Genomic DNA, 22,238 nt, shown 5'->3' with positions numbered 1-22,238 from the left:
TTGTCTTGATTTTCTTGAGTGTCTCCATGTAGACATGCCTTACTATCTGATGCAGGGACTGACTTTTTGTTGTGTGTACAGTGTCTAGCACACTCAGACCCCAATGACCAGGACATGTAGGTATTACAGTAATAGGAATTACAGTAAAACAAATAAAATAAGTGGAGATGTGTTGCTCTTTTGCAGAGTAAACACAAAAACTGATTAATTCTAACTAAATTCTTAAAACATTTAAAATACAAAAGCAAGAATTAGTGTTGGGAATTCCATACTTCTGTTGCAGGCACTGGTAGAATAACATTTTTCTCAGAAACAGAGCAGAAAGTTTAATTAAAGCAATTATTTCTTTACTGAAGAAAATCCAGTGATCCAATTTGTGATTCAGTATAGCAGTTTCCTATCTATTGAAAAAGAACACTGCATCAAAAGCTGGCTCTTATATAATATAGTTTTCCTCTACAGTAACTCTTAAAATGAGAGCACACAATAGGTTTGTGTTTGATGCCACTGGGGAACTGTTTTTGTAATTCAGAGCATATAAAGTTCATTTCCACTATTGGTTTTATTTGGTTTGAAAAATGTATAAAAAAATTTGTCCATATAGCCTTAGGCCTACTTGCATCACCTGAAAAGAATGTAGGGTTATATATCTTAATTTTGTGGTTTGTGTAACATTTTAAGAAAAGAATATTTTGCTGAGGTTTATGATTATACTAGTTTAATGATACTGGATACTGTTTACATGCTAGTTCACAGAACAGTTTAGTTTTCTAGCCTTTTCTCTAAAAGCAGATTGACATTAGCTCCCTCACTTGTCAGATTTGTTCAATATGTTTGAAATTTTTGATGAAGTATTATGACAGAAAACTGCAGCTTTCTACTGTGGCTGCCAGTAAAGAGAAATTGTTGCTTGATGTTTTTGAAATATAATTGCATTATAACATTTTTATTTTTTTTCAGGCAGAGTCCAGGTTAAAAGCTCTTAATGCAACATTCAGAGTGAAAAACCCAGACAGGTAAGATTTTTCATACTAATTACAGTTGTAATTACGAATGACAGTGTATGCTATCTATGTAATTTTTCCTTTCTGAATGTAGGCTATCTGTACACTTTTTCAACCTCCTTAACAAACCCAATAAGTGGCAGTGAAAAGCGGTTTGAAAAACCCAGTTCGCAGGGAGAGCAGGAAACTCTTAAGGGAAATGCCATCACCTTATGCAGAATCGAAGCTTTTATTTAAAAAAACAGAAAAAAAAATCTAGGCTTTGTTTGCAAAGAAACCTTCGCAAATTAATGCAGTGGTACCTTCCTGAATCTGCAAGCATACATAGCCAATATCTCTCTTGTGCACACACACAAATATATGCACTTGCCAGTGCTGCAGTTCCCAAGCTGCCAGTTTTCACAGCTATTATTGGAAACCAGATCAATTTCAGTCTACCATGTCTTGGGAAGCTGTGGGTAGCTGTAGAGGCAGGCACTGGAGTTATTAGCTGGATAAGAGGCCCATTAACAGAGGCTGAAGTGTGGGGAGTATATAGTAGCAGACACTCCTCATTTCGGCCGGAGGAGGATAGTATAGGACAGTGGTATTCCAAACAGTGGGTCGCAGAAAAGTGTCAGACGGTTCCAGAGGTGCCAGCTTCTTCCTATCTCTGGGGGTGCTCAACCCCAGGCCCTGCTCCCACTCCACCCTTTCCCTCTAGGCCCTGACCCTTCTCTGCCCCCGCTCCGCCTCTTCCCACCCAGTTCTGCACCCGTCCCCGCTCCTCCCCACCCTCCAGCGCCTCCTGCACGCCGCAGAACAGCTGATCATGGGAGGTGCTGGCTGCCGGTGGGTGCGAAGCATCCACTAATTTTTTCTGTGGGTGCTCCGGGTGCCCACAGAGTTGGCACCTATGGACGGTTCACTGTGTTTAGGGCTGGATTAACCCATTGCTGCGCCCTGGCCTCGGCAAACATACACTTCTCCCAGCTGGTGTGGAAAGGAAGCCACAGATGAGTGGGGAGTGTGGTGTTGGAGAAGTAGCCTGCTCTGCATTCACCCCACAGCGGCGACACCTTTCCCATTGGGCTGGGCCTGTCTCCCTGCTCTAGGTATTGCGACCTGGCTCACATGGTTTCAGTGCCACTCACGTTTGGGCTGCCCCAGACTGCAGTGCCGCTGAGACCATGTGCACCAGGTCGCAACACTTGGAGTGAGGAGCTGGGCCCAGCCCCATGAGACAGAAGCTGCTGCTGCAGGTAGGCTCGCTCTCCAATTCCCCCCTCCCCTCCCCAGCCTTCTCAGTGAGCTAGGATTAGGGTTGTGGTGCCAGAGTGGAGGGTGCATATATGTAATGGTGAGTAACAACAACAACAAAAAGACAAAATGCAGTTGGTGCGTCCCCTCAGTAGAACATTTGGAATCACTGATACAGGATATTCTCTCTGAAGCCCCTAGGAGAGTGGGAGTGGGTAAAGTAGCAGACATTCCTGCAGCACCCAGGGTAGTCTGACACTGGACAGAGGGAACCAAGAGACTACTTAAAATCTATTAGAATCTGAAGGGTGGAATTCTGAAGCCGTGTCAAGAGATGACACCTTCCCCTTTTCCAGCATCTGAAAGTGGAATTGGGCCCTTGTTTGGATATTATCTTCCCCTCCCCAAAATCTTTTTTTTATTAGTCTGTGAGTAGTAGTGTTAGTCCTCTTGTTTTTAGGGCTTGGAAATTTTACCAGCCTCCTTAGTATGGGAGTGAGAAATTGAGGTAACACAAAAAAGAGAAATGCAGCATTTGTAGAGAGAGATTTGGAAAGGGGACATGGAGGAAAGAACACAGGGTTGGGGAAGGGAAAGCAAAAGAGAGAGGTAGGTGATATTGGTGGCCTGTGGTATACGGGAAGTCAGACTAGATGATCTGATGGTCCCTTCTAAGACTGTAAGATGAGGAAATTGATACTAAATGCTGCTAAGAAAAAGAGGCATTATGATCTGGTTTTGGAAAGAAAAAGTAGAATACAGACAGGAATGGAAAGAACGTGTAATAAAAGCAAGAGTAGCATAGAGTCTGTTGAATGATAATAATAATTATCAAATTTGTTATATTAGGGATGTTACCAATATTTAACAAATTTATTTGCCAAATACTTGTGATATTCAGCCTGCTCAATGGCTGACCAAATGCTATTTGACAAATATATTATCCAATAGGTATTGGGAAAATTCAACAACTAATATATTGGACACTTTTTTTCCTGCTATTCCGTGGTGCCATTAGCTCTTATTGCAAGTAACATTTTTACAAGTTTATTAAATAGCTGATTGAAATGTTATAATTACATACACAGTCTGTTTTATTCATTTGTACAGCAAAGGGTGGGTTGGCAGTTAGGAGGTTGGTTTTGGAAGTGTGGGAGCACCAGTATCTTTTGCTCGACTAGTCGGCTTAGTTCCTGAGGTAGTAAGTTATCAGTAGGTTTCTCAATCCTTAATTTAAACCAACCGTAAAAGTTGGATAGCATTTTAAAAGTCTAACTACTGAAGTTGGTTTGGAACAAAACCAAAACCAGTCTTCTGGTAGGCTGAGTGGTTTTTATTGAAGAGGTCAGTGGTGATAAAAATGTGCTCTTCTGTTGCTCAAAAATAAATTTGCAGTGACATTTCCATGGAATTCTCTAATCCAGTTTTGTTGCAAACCTCCTGTTGTCTTCCTTCTGTACTTCAAATCCAGTCAAAAATTGCTTTCCCAGTGGTGCATTGTTCCTTTTTCATAAAGTCCACTAGATAACAATTCTCATGCTAGCTACTTTCCTAAACAGAATAAAAAGGATCTGGGAAATTTCACTGTGGCTGAGCCATATTAGACAATAGATTCTGCTTATGGCAGCTGAACTCGTGTGATTCTCAATAGTATACTTGAGCCTGGATCCCCATGCCATTTGTGGTTTCTTTTTGCCCTATATACCTATTCTTAAAAATACCTTTTACTCCCCTATTGTTTTGTGAAGGGGAAATTGCCCATACTTATAGTAACTTTCACTGTCAAATGCACAAAATAATTGGAAATAAAAGGGAGAAATTCTCTGGTGTCTTTCATTTACAGTAGTTATAGTATTGTAATAGTAAACTTAAGTATGACTAGTAGTAATAGTAGGTGAAGTATTTTCATTCAGAAGTGACTTTTTACTTGGTAGTATCTCTATTAAAATGTGTTTCTAGTCTGAAAAGCGACTGTAAAAGCAGCAGAATCTGACTCAAGTTACCTGCTTTTCATCTGCATTCAAAGTCGTACTTTGCTAAAGGTTTGGCTGCACTAGAAATGCTAGAGTGGCACGGCCGTAATAGGGATAAGGGGATTAGACACGGGATAAGACGGAAGGTCCTCTCATGGATTGGTAACTGGTTAAAACTAGGAAACCAAGGGGAGGAATAAATGGTCAGTTTTCAGAATGGAGAGAGGTAAATAGTGGTGTCCTCCACAGCTCTATACTGGGCCCAGTCTTATTCAATATATTCATAAATGATCTGGAAAAAGGGGTAAACAGTGAGGTGGCAAAATTTGCAGATGATACATAGAATCATAGAATATCAGGGTTGGAAGGGACCTCAGGAGGTCATCTAGTCCAACCCCCTGCTCAAAGCAGGACCAATCCCCAATTAAATCATCCCAGTCAGGGCTTTGTCAAGCCTGAACTTAAAAACTTCTAAGGAAGGAGATTCTACCACCTCCCTAGGTAATGCATTCCAGTGTTTCACCACCCTCCTAGTGAAGAAGTTTTTCCTAATATCCAACCTAAACCTCCCCCACTGCAACTTGAGACCATTACTCCTTGTCCTGTCCTCTTCTACCACTGAGAATAGTCTAGAACGATCCTCTCTGGAACCACCTCTCAGGTAGTTGAAAGCAGCTATCAAATCCCCCCTCATTCTTCTCTTCTGCAGACTAAACAATCCCAGCTCCCTCAACCTCTCCTCATAAGTCATGTGTTCCAGACCCCTAATCATTTTTGTTGCCCTTCGCTGGACTCTCTCCAATTTTTCCACATCCTTCTTGTAGTGTGGGGCCCAAAACTGGACACAGTACTCTAGATGAGGCCTCACCAATGTCGAATAGAGGGGGACGATCACGTCCCTCAATCTGCTCGCTATGCCCCTACTTATACATCCCAAAATGCCGTTGGCCTTCTTGGCAACAAGGGCACACTGCTGACTCATATCCAGCTTATTGTCCACTGTCACCCCTAGGTCCTTTTCCGCAGAACTGCTGCCTAGCCATTCGGTCCCTAGTCTGTAGCTGTGCATTAGGTTCTTACAATACAAAACTACTCAAGTTAGTTAAGTCCCAGGCAAACAGCGAAGAGCTACAAAAGGATCACTCAAAACTAGGTGACTGGGCAACAAAATGGCAGATGAAATTCAGTTTTGATAAATGCAAAGTAATGCACATTGGAAAACATAATCCCAACTATAATTATAAAATGATGGGGTCTAAATTAGCTGTTACCACTCAAGAAAGAAATCTTGGAGTCATTGTGGATAGTTCTCTGAAAACATCCACTCACTGTGCAGCGGCAGTCAAAAAAGTGAACAGAATGTTGGACATCATTAAGAAAGGGATAGATAATAAGACAGAAAGTATCATATTGCCTCTATATCAATCCATGGTACTCCCACATCTTGAATACTGCATGCAGATGTGATCGCCCCATCTCAAAAAAGATATATTGGAATTGGAAAAGATTCAGAAAAGGGCAACAAAAATGATTAGGGGTATGGAACAGCTTCCGTCTGAGGAGAGATTAATAAGACTGGGACTCTTCAGTTTGGAAAAGAGATGACTAAGTGGGGATATGGTTGAGGTCTAGAAAATCACGACTGGTATGGAGAAAGTAAATAAGGAAGTGTTAATTTACTCCTCCTCATAACACAAGAACTAGGGGGTCACCAAATGAAATTAATAGGCAGCAGGTTTAACAAACAAAAAAGGAAGTATTTCTTCACATAATGCACAGTCAACCTGTGGAACTCCTTGTCAGAGGATATTGTGAAGGCCAAGACTATAAAAAGGTTCAAAAAAGAACGAGATAAATTCATGGAGGATGGGTCCATTAATGGCTGTTAGCCAGGATGGACAGGGATGGTGTCCCTAGCCTCTGTTTGCCAGAAGCTTGGATGACTACCTGTTCTTTTAATTCCCTCTGGGGCACCTGGCATTGGCCACTGTCGGAAGACAGGATACTGGGCTAGATGGACCTTTGCTCTGACTCAGTGTGGCCGTTCTTATGTACTTGATTTACTTGAGATATCTTCACCATTCATGTCTGAAGCTGTCTGACACACTGCGCTGGCATATATTTTATAAAACGTAAGGTAAAAGGGTTGCACTACACCCACCAGCGGCTATATTTGTGTTTCCTGCTATAATTTCTCTGCTGGTCTTTAAATGTTTTGAAAGAAACTGTACACTTTAACCCTAATATGCCACACATTTTTGTGGAAAACTCTCTTTAGGCATAGAAATCATAGAATGCCTATAAATGACCTTTTCTGTCATGGGATGTCATGAGACGCAATTTCCTAAATATTAGAAACATGTGGTGTAAGCAAAGTTTGGGTTTTTTTAAATGGGTGCTGAAATTTTGGTTCTTAAATGCATAATTAGCCACCTAAATAAGTGGCTTGTTTTTTTTTTGTTTTTTTTTTCCAATGAGACCTACTGGGTTCTAATCATTTCTGAAATCAGATCACTTATATATAGGTGCCTAATTGAGAATTTAGAAGCCTAACTTTAGGCATCTGTTTATTTTTAAAATCTTGGCCTGGATTTTTTTTCACTACAGTAATTGACAGATTATCATTCAGTAGTTAGTCAATTCTTGAGTTCCTATTCTTTACTTTCACTCTGGATAATATGCATGCCTTTGCACGATCTAAGGCTTCAAAATAGGGTTTAAGTTGGTCTTAAATGGTGTATAGGTCTTGAGCTGGGCATCTGCACAGGAGTAAATAACCCCCTCTTGAGGCTTTTCGCAAGTCAGCAAACTGCTCTGGGGTTCAGCTTAGCCATGGATATTATATCCATTTTACACACCACCTAGGTGTATTCTGAGGCTAATTTAATGTTTTTTAAAGTTCGAGATCCTTGCATGAAAGGCACATTGTAAGTACAGGTAATATTTTATCAACTTCAAAAGAATTTAAACAGTTTTTCATTAGTAAGCATAAAACCCATCAAATGGGATTTTAAATGAAAAGTTTCTTCCTGCTCTTTAGATCATATCTATCAAATAACATTCCACTTCATAAGTGCTCTTAAAAAAACCAGATACAGCAGTCTTTCAGAAAAAAACCTCTGCTGTTTATATTTATTTCTTAGATTTATGGCATATGAATTGATCTGAACCTTTACTGTTATTGTATAAAAGTACAGTAGTTTTGCATGTGTGTAATTCTTTGCTAAAAAGGAGTTTGATTCTGTTGTCATTTTCTAGGAATCCACAGCTAATTCCACTTTAACATAAGTCAAGCTCAGTGTCGCCAGCTGTTGTGTTGTTGCTCTATTTTACAATTTATGAAAGCTTGCTTTTGTGATAGCTAATGATGTACTATCTGTTTCCTGTTCCCAGGAGATTTACTGAGCTAAAACACTACAGCGATGAACTGCAGTCTGTCATATCACACCTTCTGCGAGTCAGAGCTGTAAGTATTTCCCATGTGTGTCCTGACAAATAGTATAATATATTTATAAGATAGCATTTCTTCTTCAGTCAATAGAGAAAACGGATGTATTTATTCTTCACTTGAAATTGGTTTGTTGTACTGTCCCATGTTTTTTTTGGGGCGGGGGAGAGATTATTTTATAACAATACACTTTTGGGGGAAGGAATTCTAAATGTGCTTGGAGTGATGTAGTGTGAAACGTTTATCTCCAATATTGTTCTCCAGTCTGAATTATTCATGTTTTGATAGTCACTGGAAAAAGACCATACTTAAACCACAGATTTCTAGTTTAAAAAAATGCTTACAAATTCTTCCACAAACATTCATAATGCTGTTGTTTGGCTCATTGCTTTATTCTGTCTTGTAGAATAGTTTACATGCAGTAACTTATCATCATATTGGCAATTTAAAACCCCACGAATGTCACTCGGGGAATTGGGAAGAGGGATGGTTGGAGCTTAGCTGGGACAATAGAACCTTGGGACTCAAAGTTGATACATCAGTGTCACGCCCAAAGTAATAGACAAGACCTGTAGTGATTTGGAGTGTTTGTAGACCCCAGTTTGTTGCATGTTCTATCAAAATCTGCAGCATAACGTTGAATATTTCACAGAAATAGTGAGAAGTGTGAAGTAGACTGTTACCTGAGAGTAACATGCATATCTTCAATTACAATTCAGAAGAAAGGGAGATGAGCAGAATAGTATTACTTCATCTCCTTCATAGGTGTTGCCACTGGAGGAAGAAGCAAGGGGGCCAGAAGCCCACATCAACTAGAAAATGTTGGATCACCACCGTGCAGTTAGCAGGATTCTGCCTTTCTCTCACGTGGCAAAAAGGAGTTAGAATAGCATGAAGTTTTCTGGAACATAGACATATAATATTGTGTTTTCTAGAGCTTCTGGTGTGAATTCACGAGTTATGCAAGTTCCCCACAACATTTTTCATCTTACAGACTAGTCTATAATGAATAATGTCCTTTAGAATGATTAGAACGGACATGTCATGGAATCGGGATGGCTGTCTACTATGGCTTGAAAACACAAGCTTAAAAAATACAAAACAGAGAAGGAAATAGGAAATTACAACCCTGGTAACAGGGAGCACGATACTAGTTCTTAGTGTGTTCAACAGGGGTTTACTTTTCGGTGAAAGTGTGCTGTAGGGGAGGATTGTAATTGATTGCCCTGTCGAGTGGAGGCACTTTAGAGGATTAATTGCTTGTATTCCAGTAACTTGCCTTCCTGCCAGTACATGTGTGTGTGAGCTGTATGACAGTGTTCTAACTTATTTCCTTTTTACCTCTTTGACACATGAATAATTATGGCTTTTATAAAGCTTCTGTTTAACTCACTGACGTCTCAAACAGTGCTTTAATAATTGTGAAGGACAAAAATAAGTTGTGCTTCAGAGTTCAGTGTAAAGTAGAGGGAAAGATCAATAACTGTATAGTTACCAACAGTGTAGCATGTGCAGGTTTCTGATTCTCTGAACGCATGAATTGATTTCTAGCGTTAGCAACAAGTGTTGTGATGAGTTGACTGTTCCTTTCCCATTCTTTGTAGTAGTGTATTACAAAGAAAAAAATAGGCTTGTGCCTTTTCGGATTCTTCATCCTGTGTGGAAAAGCCTTGAAGTTTCTTTTGTCTGAACAAACCCAGCTTTCCTTTGCAGTTAATTTTTAAGCCCTTTGTTAGGACTGCATGGGGAAGTGGCCATGCAGGGTGAGAGAGAGGAAGAGGCTTAACCACAACTCCGAACTGAAGTGTAGATTTTTATCTTCCTATTTTCATATACACCCTCTTCTCCCAACCCCCTGACACACACATACATTCCCCCTGTGTGATGTCCGCTTACATCGTCATTATACAGGTAAAATGAATCACGCCTCACGTTAACTCGGTTGTTGGTGATCTAACTAGAGTGGCTGATTGACTGTATGTATAGACAGTATGAGGGCATTTCTGTAGATTCTCATACATAGAATGGTCTAAATGTGACTTTCAGTATAGTTTGAAGCCATTGATTTTAAAAAAAAAAGTTATACTGTTGATCTTAAAAGACAAGTCAGAGCTATGCTTTAGCCTTTATAAAATAACATTTTCATCTTGTATACTGCTGTTGAGAAATTACAGTTGTAGACCTGAAGGGTTAATCAGTAAACATTAGTCTTTGTTGAAGATATGTATGTTTTACAAGAAGCTAGTAAACCGCATATAAAAGAAATGGGCTTGTCCAAAAAACTGACTTACAAATGTTTGTTTTAGAGAGTGGCAGACCGTCTCTATGGTGTATACAAAGTGCATGGGAATTATGGGAGAGTGTTCAGGTAAGAATTAGAACAGGTTTTTAAAATACATAATCTAGTTTCCTGAAGCTTAGATAGTTTGCAAGTAATGGATGAAGCTTATTTATCCTTATTTTTGGAATGTAAACTTTGATATATTTTGTTTTACTAAATATGTGCATTGGAAAGTGTCACTGCTCAGTACTAAGACACTGACAAGTTGCTGTATTTGACACAGATCTCTCTACCTTTGCTGAACTTTTTAAGTTTGAACTGGATGAAGTTATTTTATTTATTTATTTATTTATAATATAACTTCATGATTATTGTCTTTTTTATTACACGTGTACCCCGATATAACATGGTCCTTGGGAGCCAAAAAACCTTACCGCGTTATAGGTGAAACTGTGTTATATCGAACTTGCTTTGGCCTCGAGCATATCCGTTATTAATACAGTACTTGACACAAGAAGTTTTATTCTTGGTGTTGCTTTAGAAAGGGTGCATCTGATGTCCTCCTTCACATCAAGCCCGGGGTCGGGGCTCGCAGCCACGTGTCCCTGCCAGAGTCAGGGCTCACGATCCCCCACATAACTGGGTTGTGACCCCCAGTTTGATAACCAATGTTGTAGACAAGACAGAAAACCATTTTTGCTTTACCGCGTTATATCTGAATTCGTGTTATATTGGATCGTGTTATATTGGGGTAGAGGTGTAGTTCTAAACTGTTTGTTCCTTCAGAATGCTTCCTATTAATTTATTTTATATAGTTCATAAATTGTTACTTTGTATCTGTAGTGCTGAAAGGTACCCCGATCCTTTCAATACATTAAAAAATCAACAGTCTCTCAGGTATATTCTAGTACACGTTTTAGAAGTTGAATTAACAAATAGTTTTTGATTTATGTGCCTGAGTTGCATACTCAAGTTTTCTATTTCGCTGGAGAATTAAAGAATCTAACTTCTGGTTAAGGGGAACCTTCTGCTTATACAATCTGTACAAGTGCTATATTTAATTCACCAGGTTAATGGATTGCAGATGTCTTTCTGGTTGGGGGTTTTAAATTAAATTAGGTGCATTTTTGTAATAACACAAGGATAAACAAATGTCAACATTAACAGAGTAGAATTTATTTAAATTGTATGTAAAGTATAGAACAATAAATACTAGACACAAATTACACAAAGAGGAGGATAACTAAAAGTACATTCTATATTTAAGAGATGGGGGAGGAGGTACATTTTTAGGATAACAGATAAAACCAAATAACATGTGCAGAGTTAAGAGATAATGAGTTTAATACATAACTGTGATTTACTTGTGGTGAACTTCTAAGTGCTTGCCATCTCCACTCCAGTTTTGGTGGCTGCATTATCCATAAACTGACATTCACTTAATCATTTATCTCATCTATCTCTCCATATAAATAAAATATGATTGTTTGGTAACTCTAGGCTTCTTTAGTGGAGTGGCACTTTAGTGATTTTTACCTATTTATAGAAATAGTCAACAATATACAGTGATCCTAAGAAAAAAATCCAGTTTGGAGAGTCTTATTTCAGAAGTGAGACTCCAGTCTACTGTGAATGCTATAAATCCATCAGTTTTTCCAGTGTATGATGTGGCAGGTTTCTGTCTGATGATGTGTTGCTCGTGTATAATGATTATTCTCTGATTAGTTTAAAAAAAAGAGCAGGATTCCCATATTGGGATTTTGTAGTATAGCTTTACAGACCATTTGTATTGCAGATAGTGGCGCTAAAAGTGTCCACACAAAGGAATGAACCTTGTGTTGCAATTCTGTTAGAAAATATTTCTCTTAATCTCCTCCACTACTAAAACAAGGTTCTTTTCATCCTGCCTCTTGAACTAGAACTAAAAAAACAACAACCCTCTGTGTGTGTGTCTGTGTCTGGGGAGGGATGGAGCAGGGGCAACTCCTGACCAGAATGCTTTAAAACTGTCTCACTATTAAATTGTGTTCAGTGCTGCTGCTTAGAGGTAGAAAAGCAGTTTGGCTAGGTACAACTTTTGAGGCAATTTCCATTCAAATATCACCTGGAAAGAAACTATTTACAGGATGCTGATTATTAACTTCCCTTAACTTCATGTGTGATGTTGTTTCTCATTGGATTTGCTTTTTTCTCCAGTGAATGGAGTGCAATAGAAAAGGAGATGGGGGATGGGCTGCAGAGTGCTGGCCATCACATGGATGTGTAAGTACTGAGTGAATATCTGATAGTTTGATGTATACCAGATGCACATATATTAAGGGGGGGCAGGGAATTCTATAAGAAATGTACTGAGAAAACTTTGGGGGAGAGGTATATTACTATTGGGTACACAACATTTCACTGACTTTTGGATGTGGGCTGTTTTTAGAGTCCGTGTACTGTATTAAGTAGCTCAAAGGGCCTCAGGAGAGTCAGAGGGGTTACTTTTTATTATTATTTTGAAACTATAGAGGTGTTTGGAATTCTTCCAGCTTTTCTTTTAAGCTGCTATGCCAGAAACTAGTGGAATTAAACTGTAATGTACTGTAGACCTGATGAGAGCCATTTGTTTTTGGCAGGAATGCTTTGCACCATGCAGTAGATGGTACACTAATTTGTACTTAACAAAAAGTTTAAGTAACTTTTTTTTTAACTGTTCAGCACCCAAGGCTTATTTAGTGGAGTCCAAAATAATTTCAAATACCACCCTGAAATAAATAGTGGTTGTAACCAGGAATCACTACTGAGCACAGCAAGGGTATCTGTTTGCCCCTTACTACGTAAGTTTAACTTCCATTAGATTCAATGATGGTTATGTACATGAAACAAGGAGAACAGAACCCTCAAAATAAAAAATAACCTGTTTAGCGCTTCGGATTGCTTATAGTATCTGTACTACAGCAATAGGGAATTCTTTTTGTTTGCCTAGTTTTACTTTTTATGCAATAATAAACATAGTAGAGAAATTTTTATTCAGTCTCTGTCTGGTTCCTTCTACTTGACAAAATCATAATCACTGGTAGAGTAGTTGTTTAACCAATTCAGGAGTTCTGTGGCTTTGCAAATGGAACTAGGAGACTATTTTCTCTTTTAATTGGAAAAGATAATCTTATTTTAAAAGTGAATCATGAGAAAACTTTTAGGTTGCCAGTAATACTATTTTATGATGCCAGTTTACATCTGTATTGTAAGTTAATGCCCTTGTCCAGTTTTAGTAAGGGATGTAAATTTTGAGATTCCTGCTGCTAGATAGAATTTTATGGAGAAGCTCGTTTAACAGTGAATTCTCAAAATTAGCGTTTGGTTTAAAAAGTGAGAATTTTTTATCACATCCTTAAATAATATGAGTGTTTAGGAATGAAACATAGAAGCATTTATTTCCATGTTTAAAAACCTTTTTATGGTTAATGTTAAAATAGTTTTATTATACAGCTGAAATCCCATTACAAGAAGTAACCCCAAATAAAAGGGCATAGAAAGAATAAGGAAATGGAGTGCAGTGTTAAATATTTATTACAATACTGCAAAATTTGAATAGTCCCATAGAAATCAATTTATTTTCAGTTGCGTGAACAAGTACTGCAGATAAATGAAAACTTACTTGAACCTGCCTAGCTTCCCTTTTGTGGTACATCAACATGCACCGTGCTGTGATGTCAGAACATTGAGAAGATATTTTAATCAAATAAAGCAAAGCAAATAGAACAAATACCTCGTTCAAGAGATTATACCCCCGCCAGTTTATACCTGCTCCACTTTACCATAAAACAGCAGTTAGAGGCACAAGAGGGTTGTAAGACTTAACACCTAAGACTTCTGCCCTTTACATTGTTAAGTGTTGAAGACCCAGAGTGATGGTGGTGAAGAGTTCCCAGGGTAACCTATATCAGTCCGTGCTTTAATGAATGACAATCAAAGGTGACCTCTGATGGCATAGTTTTCCTCTCTGCTCTAACAAACAGGTGATCCCAGAAGTGGCCTCCCTAGCTCTTTTTTTACTGGAGACAGCAGTTGTGAGGTTCAGAGACACAGTTGTGAGATTCAGAGACAGTCTTCCCCAGGAATTGAAACTAAATGTGATATTCAAATTTACAGGGGGGACTGGAAAGTGACTAAATTGGCAACACTGCATGTAACTAGTTGACCATGGGGGTGAAGGAGAGGGCGAGAGAGAATGAGGGAGTTCACGGTGTGTGTAGTGAAATCCCTGTTCAGGGTCTCAATGTATGACTCACAAGTTGGGTTTTTTTGTTTGTTTGTTTGTTTTTCCCCTCCCACCTCCAGGATCAACTGGAAAAATAATTGAGCAGTACAATTCTTCTTCCCCTACTCTCCCTCCCCTCCAAAGCTAATGTTATGGGAAGTAGTATAGAGTGTTGCACAAAGAGTATGGTTTCTGAGCAGGAAGTATACATTATAAATATCTAAACCTATCCCTACAATACATTTAAAACTATTCTGCACATGTCCAGCTTATACCAGCTTCATTTTTACTAGTATTTTTGATGGTGAGTCAAATGTTTCTGTCCCTTTTATTTAACTCATTATTATTTAAGAAGCCACATAGTTGTGTAGTATGGGGGGAGTGTCTGTATGTGTATTAGTTTTCATGGTGCCATCCATTTTTTCTATCCCTTGATTTGTCCCATGTGCAGTCAGCAGTTACATGAACGACCCCCCCCTAAATTTAGAAACTTGACTCCAGCCTTTCTGGCATTGCTGCACCATAATCAACTGACAACCTAAAATAATTTGTTTGAAGTATAACAAGAGCATTTTAGCTGCACAACTCCCATTGACTATGAGGTGAATCTAGTATGTTGGAAAGTTTTAGCTCTGAAACATTTATTTTACTGTTTGTAGAAGCATGCTCACTGCCGTGCATTTCCCTTTCTCTTTGGGGATTTCCATGATTTGTTTAACCTGTTTTGGCCTAAAGTGTGCAAAATTGGGTTCAAATAGTCAGAAGTGCAGCTTCTGCTGACCTACTACTTTGTCAAATCATGATTTAAGTTTTGGTATAAATTCTGCTCTAGGGTATGTTTAGGTGGGAGTTGGGCAGAACGACTCCTAGCATTCAGTCATAAATCTTCCCTTGAAAAACTTGGCTGCAACTGAAGTACAGTCCATCTGTAGCCCTAAAAAAATCCCAACTCTTTTGTTTTAGGAACTTTTTAAAAAATCCACAGAGCCTTAAATTCAAGTCTTGGTACAGACACAGTGGTAATGCTCCTTTCTCACAAAACTGGGCAGATGCCATTGCCCTTTTATGGATTATTATGCAGGAGATCAGCCATACCCCTTCAAGCTCAAAGACAGCACCTTCTCAACATGCTTGGGGTTCAAGCCTTCTCTCACCTCCTTGGCTGTACATTACTGGTGGGCTTTAAACTCTGAACAGGACCACAAAAGTGTTGCTTTTGTGGCCACATAAAAAGCCATGTATCTGGAGAACCAGACAGTAATTAAAGATAGCATTGAAACATGTTCCCTGCTCCAGCTCCAGTGCGGTGTGTTTTTACTTCTATTTAATTTATCCCTGTATCCTTCCTACCTCCTTTGAAACGCAAGCTGTTAACACATTATTGGACTTCTGTCACAAGGTCACCTTGCCTGGACCCTTCTTGGATGTGCTGTATCTCAGTTCTCCCCTTCTATAAAATCATGCACACAACAGTCACAGTCCAGAACAAAATCTCACTCCTAGGCTCTGGTTTATTAATATGCAAATTATATATTGTATTGGTTTGAGATCAACAGGATCAAATTCAGTAAAGACAAGTGCAAAGTACTACATCTAGGATGGGAAAAATCAAATATACACCTACAACATTGGGAATAACTGGCTAGACAGTAGTACTGCACAAAAGGATCTGAGGGTTACAGTGTATCACAAATTGAATATGAACCAACATATGATGCAATTGCAAAAAGGCTAATAACATTCTGGGATGTATTAACAGCAGTGTTGTATGTAAGACACAGGAGGCAGTTGTGGACAAATTGGAGAGAGTTCCGAGGAGAGCAACAAAAATGATAAAAGGTTTGGAAAACCTGACCTATGCAGAAAGCTTACAAATCTGGCTATGGTTAGTCTTGAGAAAAGAAGACTGAGGAGGGAAGTGATAATAATCTTCAGATATATTCAGGACTGTTATAAGGAGGTCTGTGATCGACTGAAGGTAGGACAAGTAGAAAAGGACTTGATCTGAGCAAGGGAGATTCAGGTTAGCTATTAGGAAAAAATTACTAACAATAAGGATAGTTACGCTCTGGGGTAGGCTTCCAAGGGAGGTTGTAGAATCCTCATCATTGGAAATTTTTAAGAACAGGTTGGACAAACACCTGTTGGGGATGGTCTAGGTTTACTTCCTCAGCCCCTGGGGCTGGACTAGCTAACCTCTTCCAGCCCTACATTTTTTTTATTCTATATTCCAGCTCTTGGATTGGGCAGAGGGGTTCCTATACATGTCTTCTCCTCAGGATTCCATAGTCCCCCAACTAGAAACTACAAATAGTTCTCCCAAACATGACTGACTTTCACTTTTCATCTATAAGGGCTCACATCACCTTCCAGCAGGCCCCCTGATTTGCTTCCCAACTTCTGGCTGTGTCCCCCCTTGGGCTCCTTACCCTGACCCTTGACAGGGCAGACCTAACAGCCACAGTTGTTTCCTACAGGAATCTCAATAGAGGAACTCCCAGCTCTCTTACAGATCACACTCCCAGCTCTCTTTCAGCTTGGGAGCCACTACCAGTCCTTCCCTAGTTACTGGAGAGCCTCCCTGCTGAGAACAGGCTGTCATTTACATATGCCAGCAGGCCTGACTTTATCACCTGCTCCCTGTCCCTCAAAATTCCATGATTTAGGAAGAAAACCAGGCATGGGTAGTGCTTGGTATGAAGATGCCTTACCCGGTGACAAGTGCCCAGCGGTCCCTTTTGTGCTGGTTTCTTCACAAACACAGATAGGAGAAGAGACTGCCCAAGATCTTACAATGTGAAAGACGCACATGAAGTATTGGATGCAAGGAATAACAGGAAACCTAAGAACGTGGTGGTGATTGGCAGTTTTGTTACTTCCATATTTTGTTGTAATTTTGGTGGGTTTTTTATACTTTCTGCTTTAGGTTTTGCAACAAAGACTCTAGAATCCAAACTTACTTGGTTTTGTTGATGCTACAGGAGGTGGAATATAACACAGCTCATTCATCCCAGCTGCATTGGCTCTGTGTTGCTGACAACAGTAAACGCTTATTTCTGTCAGTAGGCTAAGCAGATACAACTCAAAACGTACACAAGAAGATATGTGCAGTAACCATTTTACAGAGATACTTCTGTCCCTAAGCATGCTTGAAAACGCTAACTTTTTTCAAACAACGGGAGCCCATTGAAAGCTGTTGGACAACATTTCTTACCTTTTTTAAGTGATTGTACATTTAAAAAGTCACTTTCTGCCACGCACAGTAGGGGATGGGATTTTTCAAAACGTCTCTGCATCAGCCTAATGCTGCTCCATTGAAGTCAATGGGAGCAGTGGTAAAACTCCCAGTGACTACAAGAGGCGCAGTTAGGGCAATACTGAGGACTTTGGAAAATATGCTCCTCAAAGACTTGCGTATATAGCTGCTAGTCTGAACTGACATTCTGATTTGTGAAGCATAGGTTGTTGAACTTTCTACTTCAGGAACTAAAAGGCTTGATTTTGCAAAGTGCTGAGGACTCTCAAATGCCATTGTTTCCATCACCATTGACTGAGGGTCAAGTGAAACCCACCTCTTAAGTGTTGCCTCTACCATTTTAGAAGGCATCAAGTTCACTTCACCAAACCTTAAAGATGCCATGCTCACTCTGAAATTTATGAATATTTTTCACTTTGCTGCTGCCTGTTGAAAAATCACTGAAGAAAAGGAATAAATTACTTTAGCCAGTTGTATTTTTTTTCCTTTCTCTGTAATAAAAACAGCCTCTTCTTCAGCAGAAAATGGTTGACTAGTGTAAGATTTATCACTTCATTGTAGTAATAACTTAAGGAACAGGCCTTTAGGAGTGTTTATATTAGTCTGTTTGGCATTAAAATATACCTTTTAAATCCAATAATAAAGAACACTTTTAAGGTAACTTATGATTACCGCTAAGAAATAGGGTTCTTTCCCTTTTACAGTATTTAAATAATTTAAGAAGCTAAATCAGGGGTTCTTCTGTTTAACCAAAGGTTGTACTTACCAGGTATGCAGCTTCTATTGACGACATATTGGAAGAGGAAGAGCATTATGCAGATCAGCTAAAAGAATATCTTTTCTATGCAGAAGCTCTGCGGTAAGTATATTAACATAAAAGATTGGAATCCCTGTACTTCTGTTGCTTTATTTTGATACATGCTCTGCAGACTTCTGTCTGTATCCTTCACAATTTTTACTTTTGAAGAAAACATTACACAGTTACGTTCTGAAGTCTGCAAATACCTTGCATCTTTTATTTGTTTGCATCTTTTATTGCCCAGTAAGCCAATCAGAGTTAAGTATCGCTTACCTGGTTAGTAATTCAATGGCAGAACCTCCAGGCAAAATCCAGGTCCTCTAAGAAGTAATGCTGTATGTTGATTAAGCTGTGCTCATCCCTTTGAATCAATGCCCCAGCATGCTGCTGCAGGACAATCTTCTGCTAGAGATGCCATCTTCCATTATGAGACACAAAAGAGAGTCTCTGACCACTTACAGCTGTTCAAAACTAGCCATGGGAGTTTTTTTTAAGTTTCCCAAATAACTTCCAGTTGTGACAGATACATTCTGCCTCCCTAGCCTCCCCTAGTACTCCTTCCTGCCCTAAAGTACTGTGTGCTGTTGCTGTGACCTGTTACAGTTGCTACATTCACTAAGGAAGTGGCAACACTTGTGTTTGCAAATCCATTTGTAAAGTTTGCAAAGCACGTTGTGATCCTTCTGAATGAAAGGCGCTGTATACATTTAGGTACAGTTATCACTTTTTACAAACAAACAAAATTTTAGTACACTCTAAGGAATTTGGAGACTTTGGGTTAAGTTACAGTGAAAGACGTTTTCTTAAGATTAATGTGCATTGTTGCCTGTCACACAGGCACAGTGTCCAAAGTGACATGTAAACTGTTTCCTGCTATTGGAATTTTTACTGTAACATATTGAATGAAACCATTTTACAAGGATGTCCTTAGATAGAGGATGGTTTTATATGGCATGCAAAATCTTAGTATGAGCTTATGGAAGAGGGAGCAGCAGGAGAATATACTTAGGGTCACTGAAGTATAAAATCACTTAACACACCAGACATTTTGTAATTTAGCAGGCTTGCGCCAGAGTTATGTTTACTGTTATAGGGCTATTAAATACAGGCTAGATAAATAACTGAACATGACTTATGCTAAAAAAACCCCATTTTTACTGTTTTTTTAAAGCTTAGAAGGTGGTAAAAACGTAGCAAGACAAAATATTACATGACAAATCGCTCACTGATTATGTTTTCAGGGCTGTTTGCAGGAAACATGAACTAATGCAGTATGACTTGGAAATGGCTGCTCAGGACCTGGCATCTAAAAAACAACAGTGTGAAGAACTGGCAACAGGAGTGAGCCTGTTTTCCATTTTCTTCTTCAAGACTTGGATTTTTTTTTCTTTTTCTTTTTTTTAGAGAGCTAAACAAGTTAGGGTGACATCTAAATGGCATTTAACAGATAACATGCGGACAGCTGGTTATGATGACAAGTATCACGTGAGCTGTAGATCTTTTAGTGGTTTACAGTAATTTATTTTCATGGTGATTTATACAGTTTGTGCAGGGCTTATTTTTATTAAGACCTAGCAAATGCAGGCTTGTAGGTAAGGTGATCTGAAGTGTTTCAAATGAAATGAAATAGAATACTACGAAGACCAAAGTTTCTGGTTAGTTACAGTCATCTGAGGGAAAAAAATCTTTGTTGTACCTTTTAAAAGCTTAACATCCCCATTATGAAATGTTAGGTTCCCCCTTCCCCCGTCTCCCCAGGAAAAATGGCTGAATTAGATAATATCTAAAAACAGATATTTGCATTTAATCTGAAAGGTAAATAAACAGAGTAAACAATTACTGCTAAAGTTATTAATATTTTAATGTAGAAATATTTTACTGTTTTTTCATATAATATGACAAGAAATATTACTTGAAGATTAGAAATTGGTGACTGAATACAAATTAATTAAATATGGACCCCGAGTGAAGCCCATTAAAATCAGTGGGAGTCATTCCCTTGAGTCCGGTGGTCAGTGGATCAGGCCATAAGACTCTTACCTATCAAAGTATTTGAAGAGAGAAAGTGGGTGAGGTAATACCTTTTACTGGACCAAATTCTGTGGGTGAGAGAGACAAGCTTTCAAGCTTACACAGAGCTCTTCTTTGGGTACATTCCCAAACCTGAAGAAGAGTTCTGTGTAAGTTTGAAAGCTTGTCTCTCTCTCCAACAGAAGTTGGTCCAACAAAAGATATTACCTCACCCACCATGTCTCTCTCTAATGTCCTGGGACCAACACAGCTACAACACTGCATACAGCAATGGAAGTAATTTGAAGGCAGTTTTTGAAGAGGTTAGAGACTATGTGAAGTTTCAGATAGACAATTTTTAATAAATAGGAGTTAATATAGGTTTGTTTAATTATTGGTTTTAATTTGAACTACTATGCCTTTTGCACCCATCTAGCTGTAGTACATTTTTCAAATGGAAGAGCCCTTTATGTCAGTGTCTGAACTCCACCAGCCAAATAATTATTATCATTCTACTGGAACAAAGCAAAGAGCATTTTTCTGTTTGATTTTAGACTCTGAGAACATTTTCTCTAAAGGGAATGACGAGCAAACTGTTTGGTCAGGAAACTCCTGAGCAAAGAGAAGGCAAAATAAAGGTTCTAGAAGAACAGATACATGAAGGGGAAGAACAATTGAAATCTAAAAATGTGGAGGGCAGGTAAAGGTGGAGTTTTTAATATATTCTTGGTGTTTACGAGCTGTCTATAAAAATTCCTGTCATTTGCAAGTTGTGAAATTAAGTACAGTACGCTCAGTTAGCTCCTGGTCTGAGAGCGTAGCTTATATAAGAACTGATCGCTTTTCCAGTTACTGAGCCCATTTAATGGCTGAGTTCTTGTTTTATGTTCATCTGGTAATATATTTAACAGGTGGGCTGTAAGCAACTGAGGATTTGAGCTTTCTAGTGGCTACTTGAATGTAGAATTCAGGTGTAGTTTTAGTTCAGTCTATAAATATGGCTCCTGACATTAAAGCTAATAATTCCTTAGAAAGTTTTGTATGAAGGATAGTTGACTTCTGTTTGTGATTAAATGTTTCAGCAAGCTACATTTGAATGACTGATTCTTAGTATTCTAACTAGTAGGAGCTCACATTCCAAAACCTATATATTTGTGTCCGAACACATTCATTTTTATTATAGGAAAGATGAGTGTGCTATCTGTTAGCTGTAATCCTTACATACCAAAAGATAAGAAACAGACCAGTTCATACGCAGTTCAATACAACAAAATACTCAATAGAAATTAGGACATGGTAAATTGAATTCCTTAATCATCTTGACAGAATTGCTGGACGTCTGCTTTTATAGCTCAGGAAACAGTTTTCAAACAAATACTTGTCTAGTTTGCGAAGTCCAGTACAAACAGTAAGCTATGGGTTACTTTAGTGTATGAACTTGCCCCTGTTCTGGTTAAGTAGAGCTGGAGGCAAATATTGCAGACAAACAAGAAAAGGGAGTATTCTATTCTGAAATAAATTTGCTTCAGTTAAGCTTGTGTCCACTTTTTGCAAACATTCAAGCAATCATCAATTACTGACTTAAATGCTCGTGACAAGTGAATTTTAAGATGGTCTATTACAGGATTCTCACAGGAAATGAGATGATCTAAGAGGATGCTGAGGCCCAAAGCCCCTCACCAGAGCACTGGCACAGAAGAATTAAGTGAGCCTGGCAAGGCTCTGAATATAAATTCATTATGAATTTAGTTCTGTGGCCATATAGATTAACTTCAGTCAGATCTATCTGTGAAGGTCTCCAGTTATAAAAAAATTATGTGATTTGCGATTAAAAATCTCTGAAGGACTACATGAATTATTGTGACATACATTCCAATATTAGAGCAAGTAAAAGTATAAAATGAGGATCCCATCCGAGGTGCATAGAAATTACTGTGATCCAACTCGTAGACTGTAAAAGTGTAGCACTTCAGGTATTGACAAAG

General features: G+C 38.7%; 1 protein-coding gene across 3 annotated transcripts in view; it reads left to right on the top strand.

The window, feature by feature from the left end:
• Positions 1-22,238, top strand: part of SNX4 (sorting nexin 4) — an 83,947-nt gene that overhangs the window by 55,597 nt on the left and 6,112 nt on the right. For all 3 annotated transcript variants that reach the window (XM_073305188.1, XM_073305189.1, XM_073305190.2), the window contains exons 6-12: positions 961-1,016; positions 7,610-7,682; positions 9,971-10,032; positions 12,142-12,207; positions 18,214-18,303; positions 19,485-19,584; positions 20,808-20,953. In XM_073305188.1, the coding sequence (XP_073161289.1) occupies positions 961-1,016; positions 7,610-7,682; positions 9,971-10,032; positions 12,142-12,207; positions 18,214-18,303; positions 19,485-19,584; positions 20,808-20,953 (593 nt within the window). The remainder of the gene's footprint in view (positions 1-960; positions 1,017-7,609; positions 7,683-9,970; positions 10,033-12,141; positions 12,208-18,213; positions 18,304-19,484; positions 19,585-20,807; positions 20,954-22,238) is intronic.

This window comes from Lepidochelys kempii, chromosome 11 (genome assembly GCF_965140285.1).
Source record: "Lepidochelys kempii isolate rLepKem1 chromosome 11, rLepKem1.hap1, whole genome shotgun sequence".
Classification (NCBI taxonomy): Eukaryota; Metazoa; Chordata; order Testudines; family Cheloniidae; genus Lepidochelys; species Lepidochelys kempii.
Note: the sequence above shows the minus strand (reverse complement) of the source record. Positions and strands in the feature narration are given on the sequence as shown.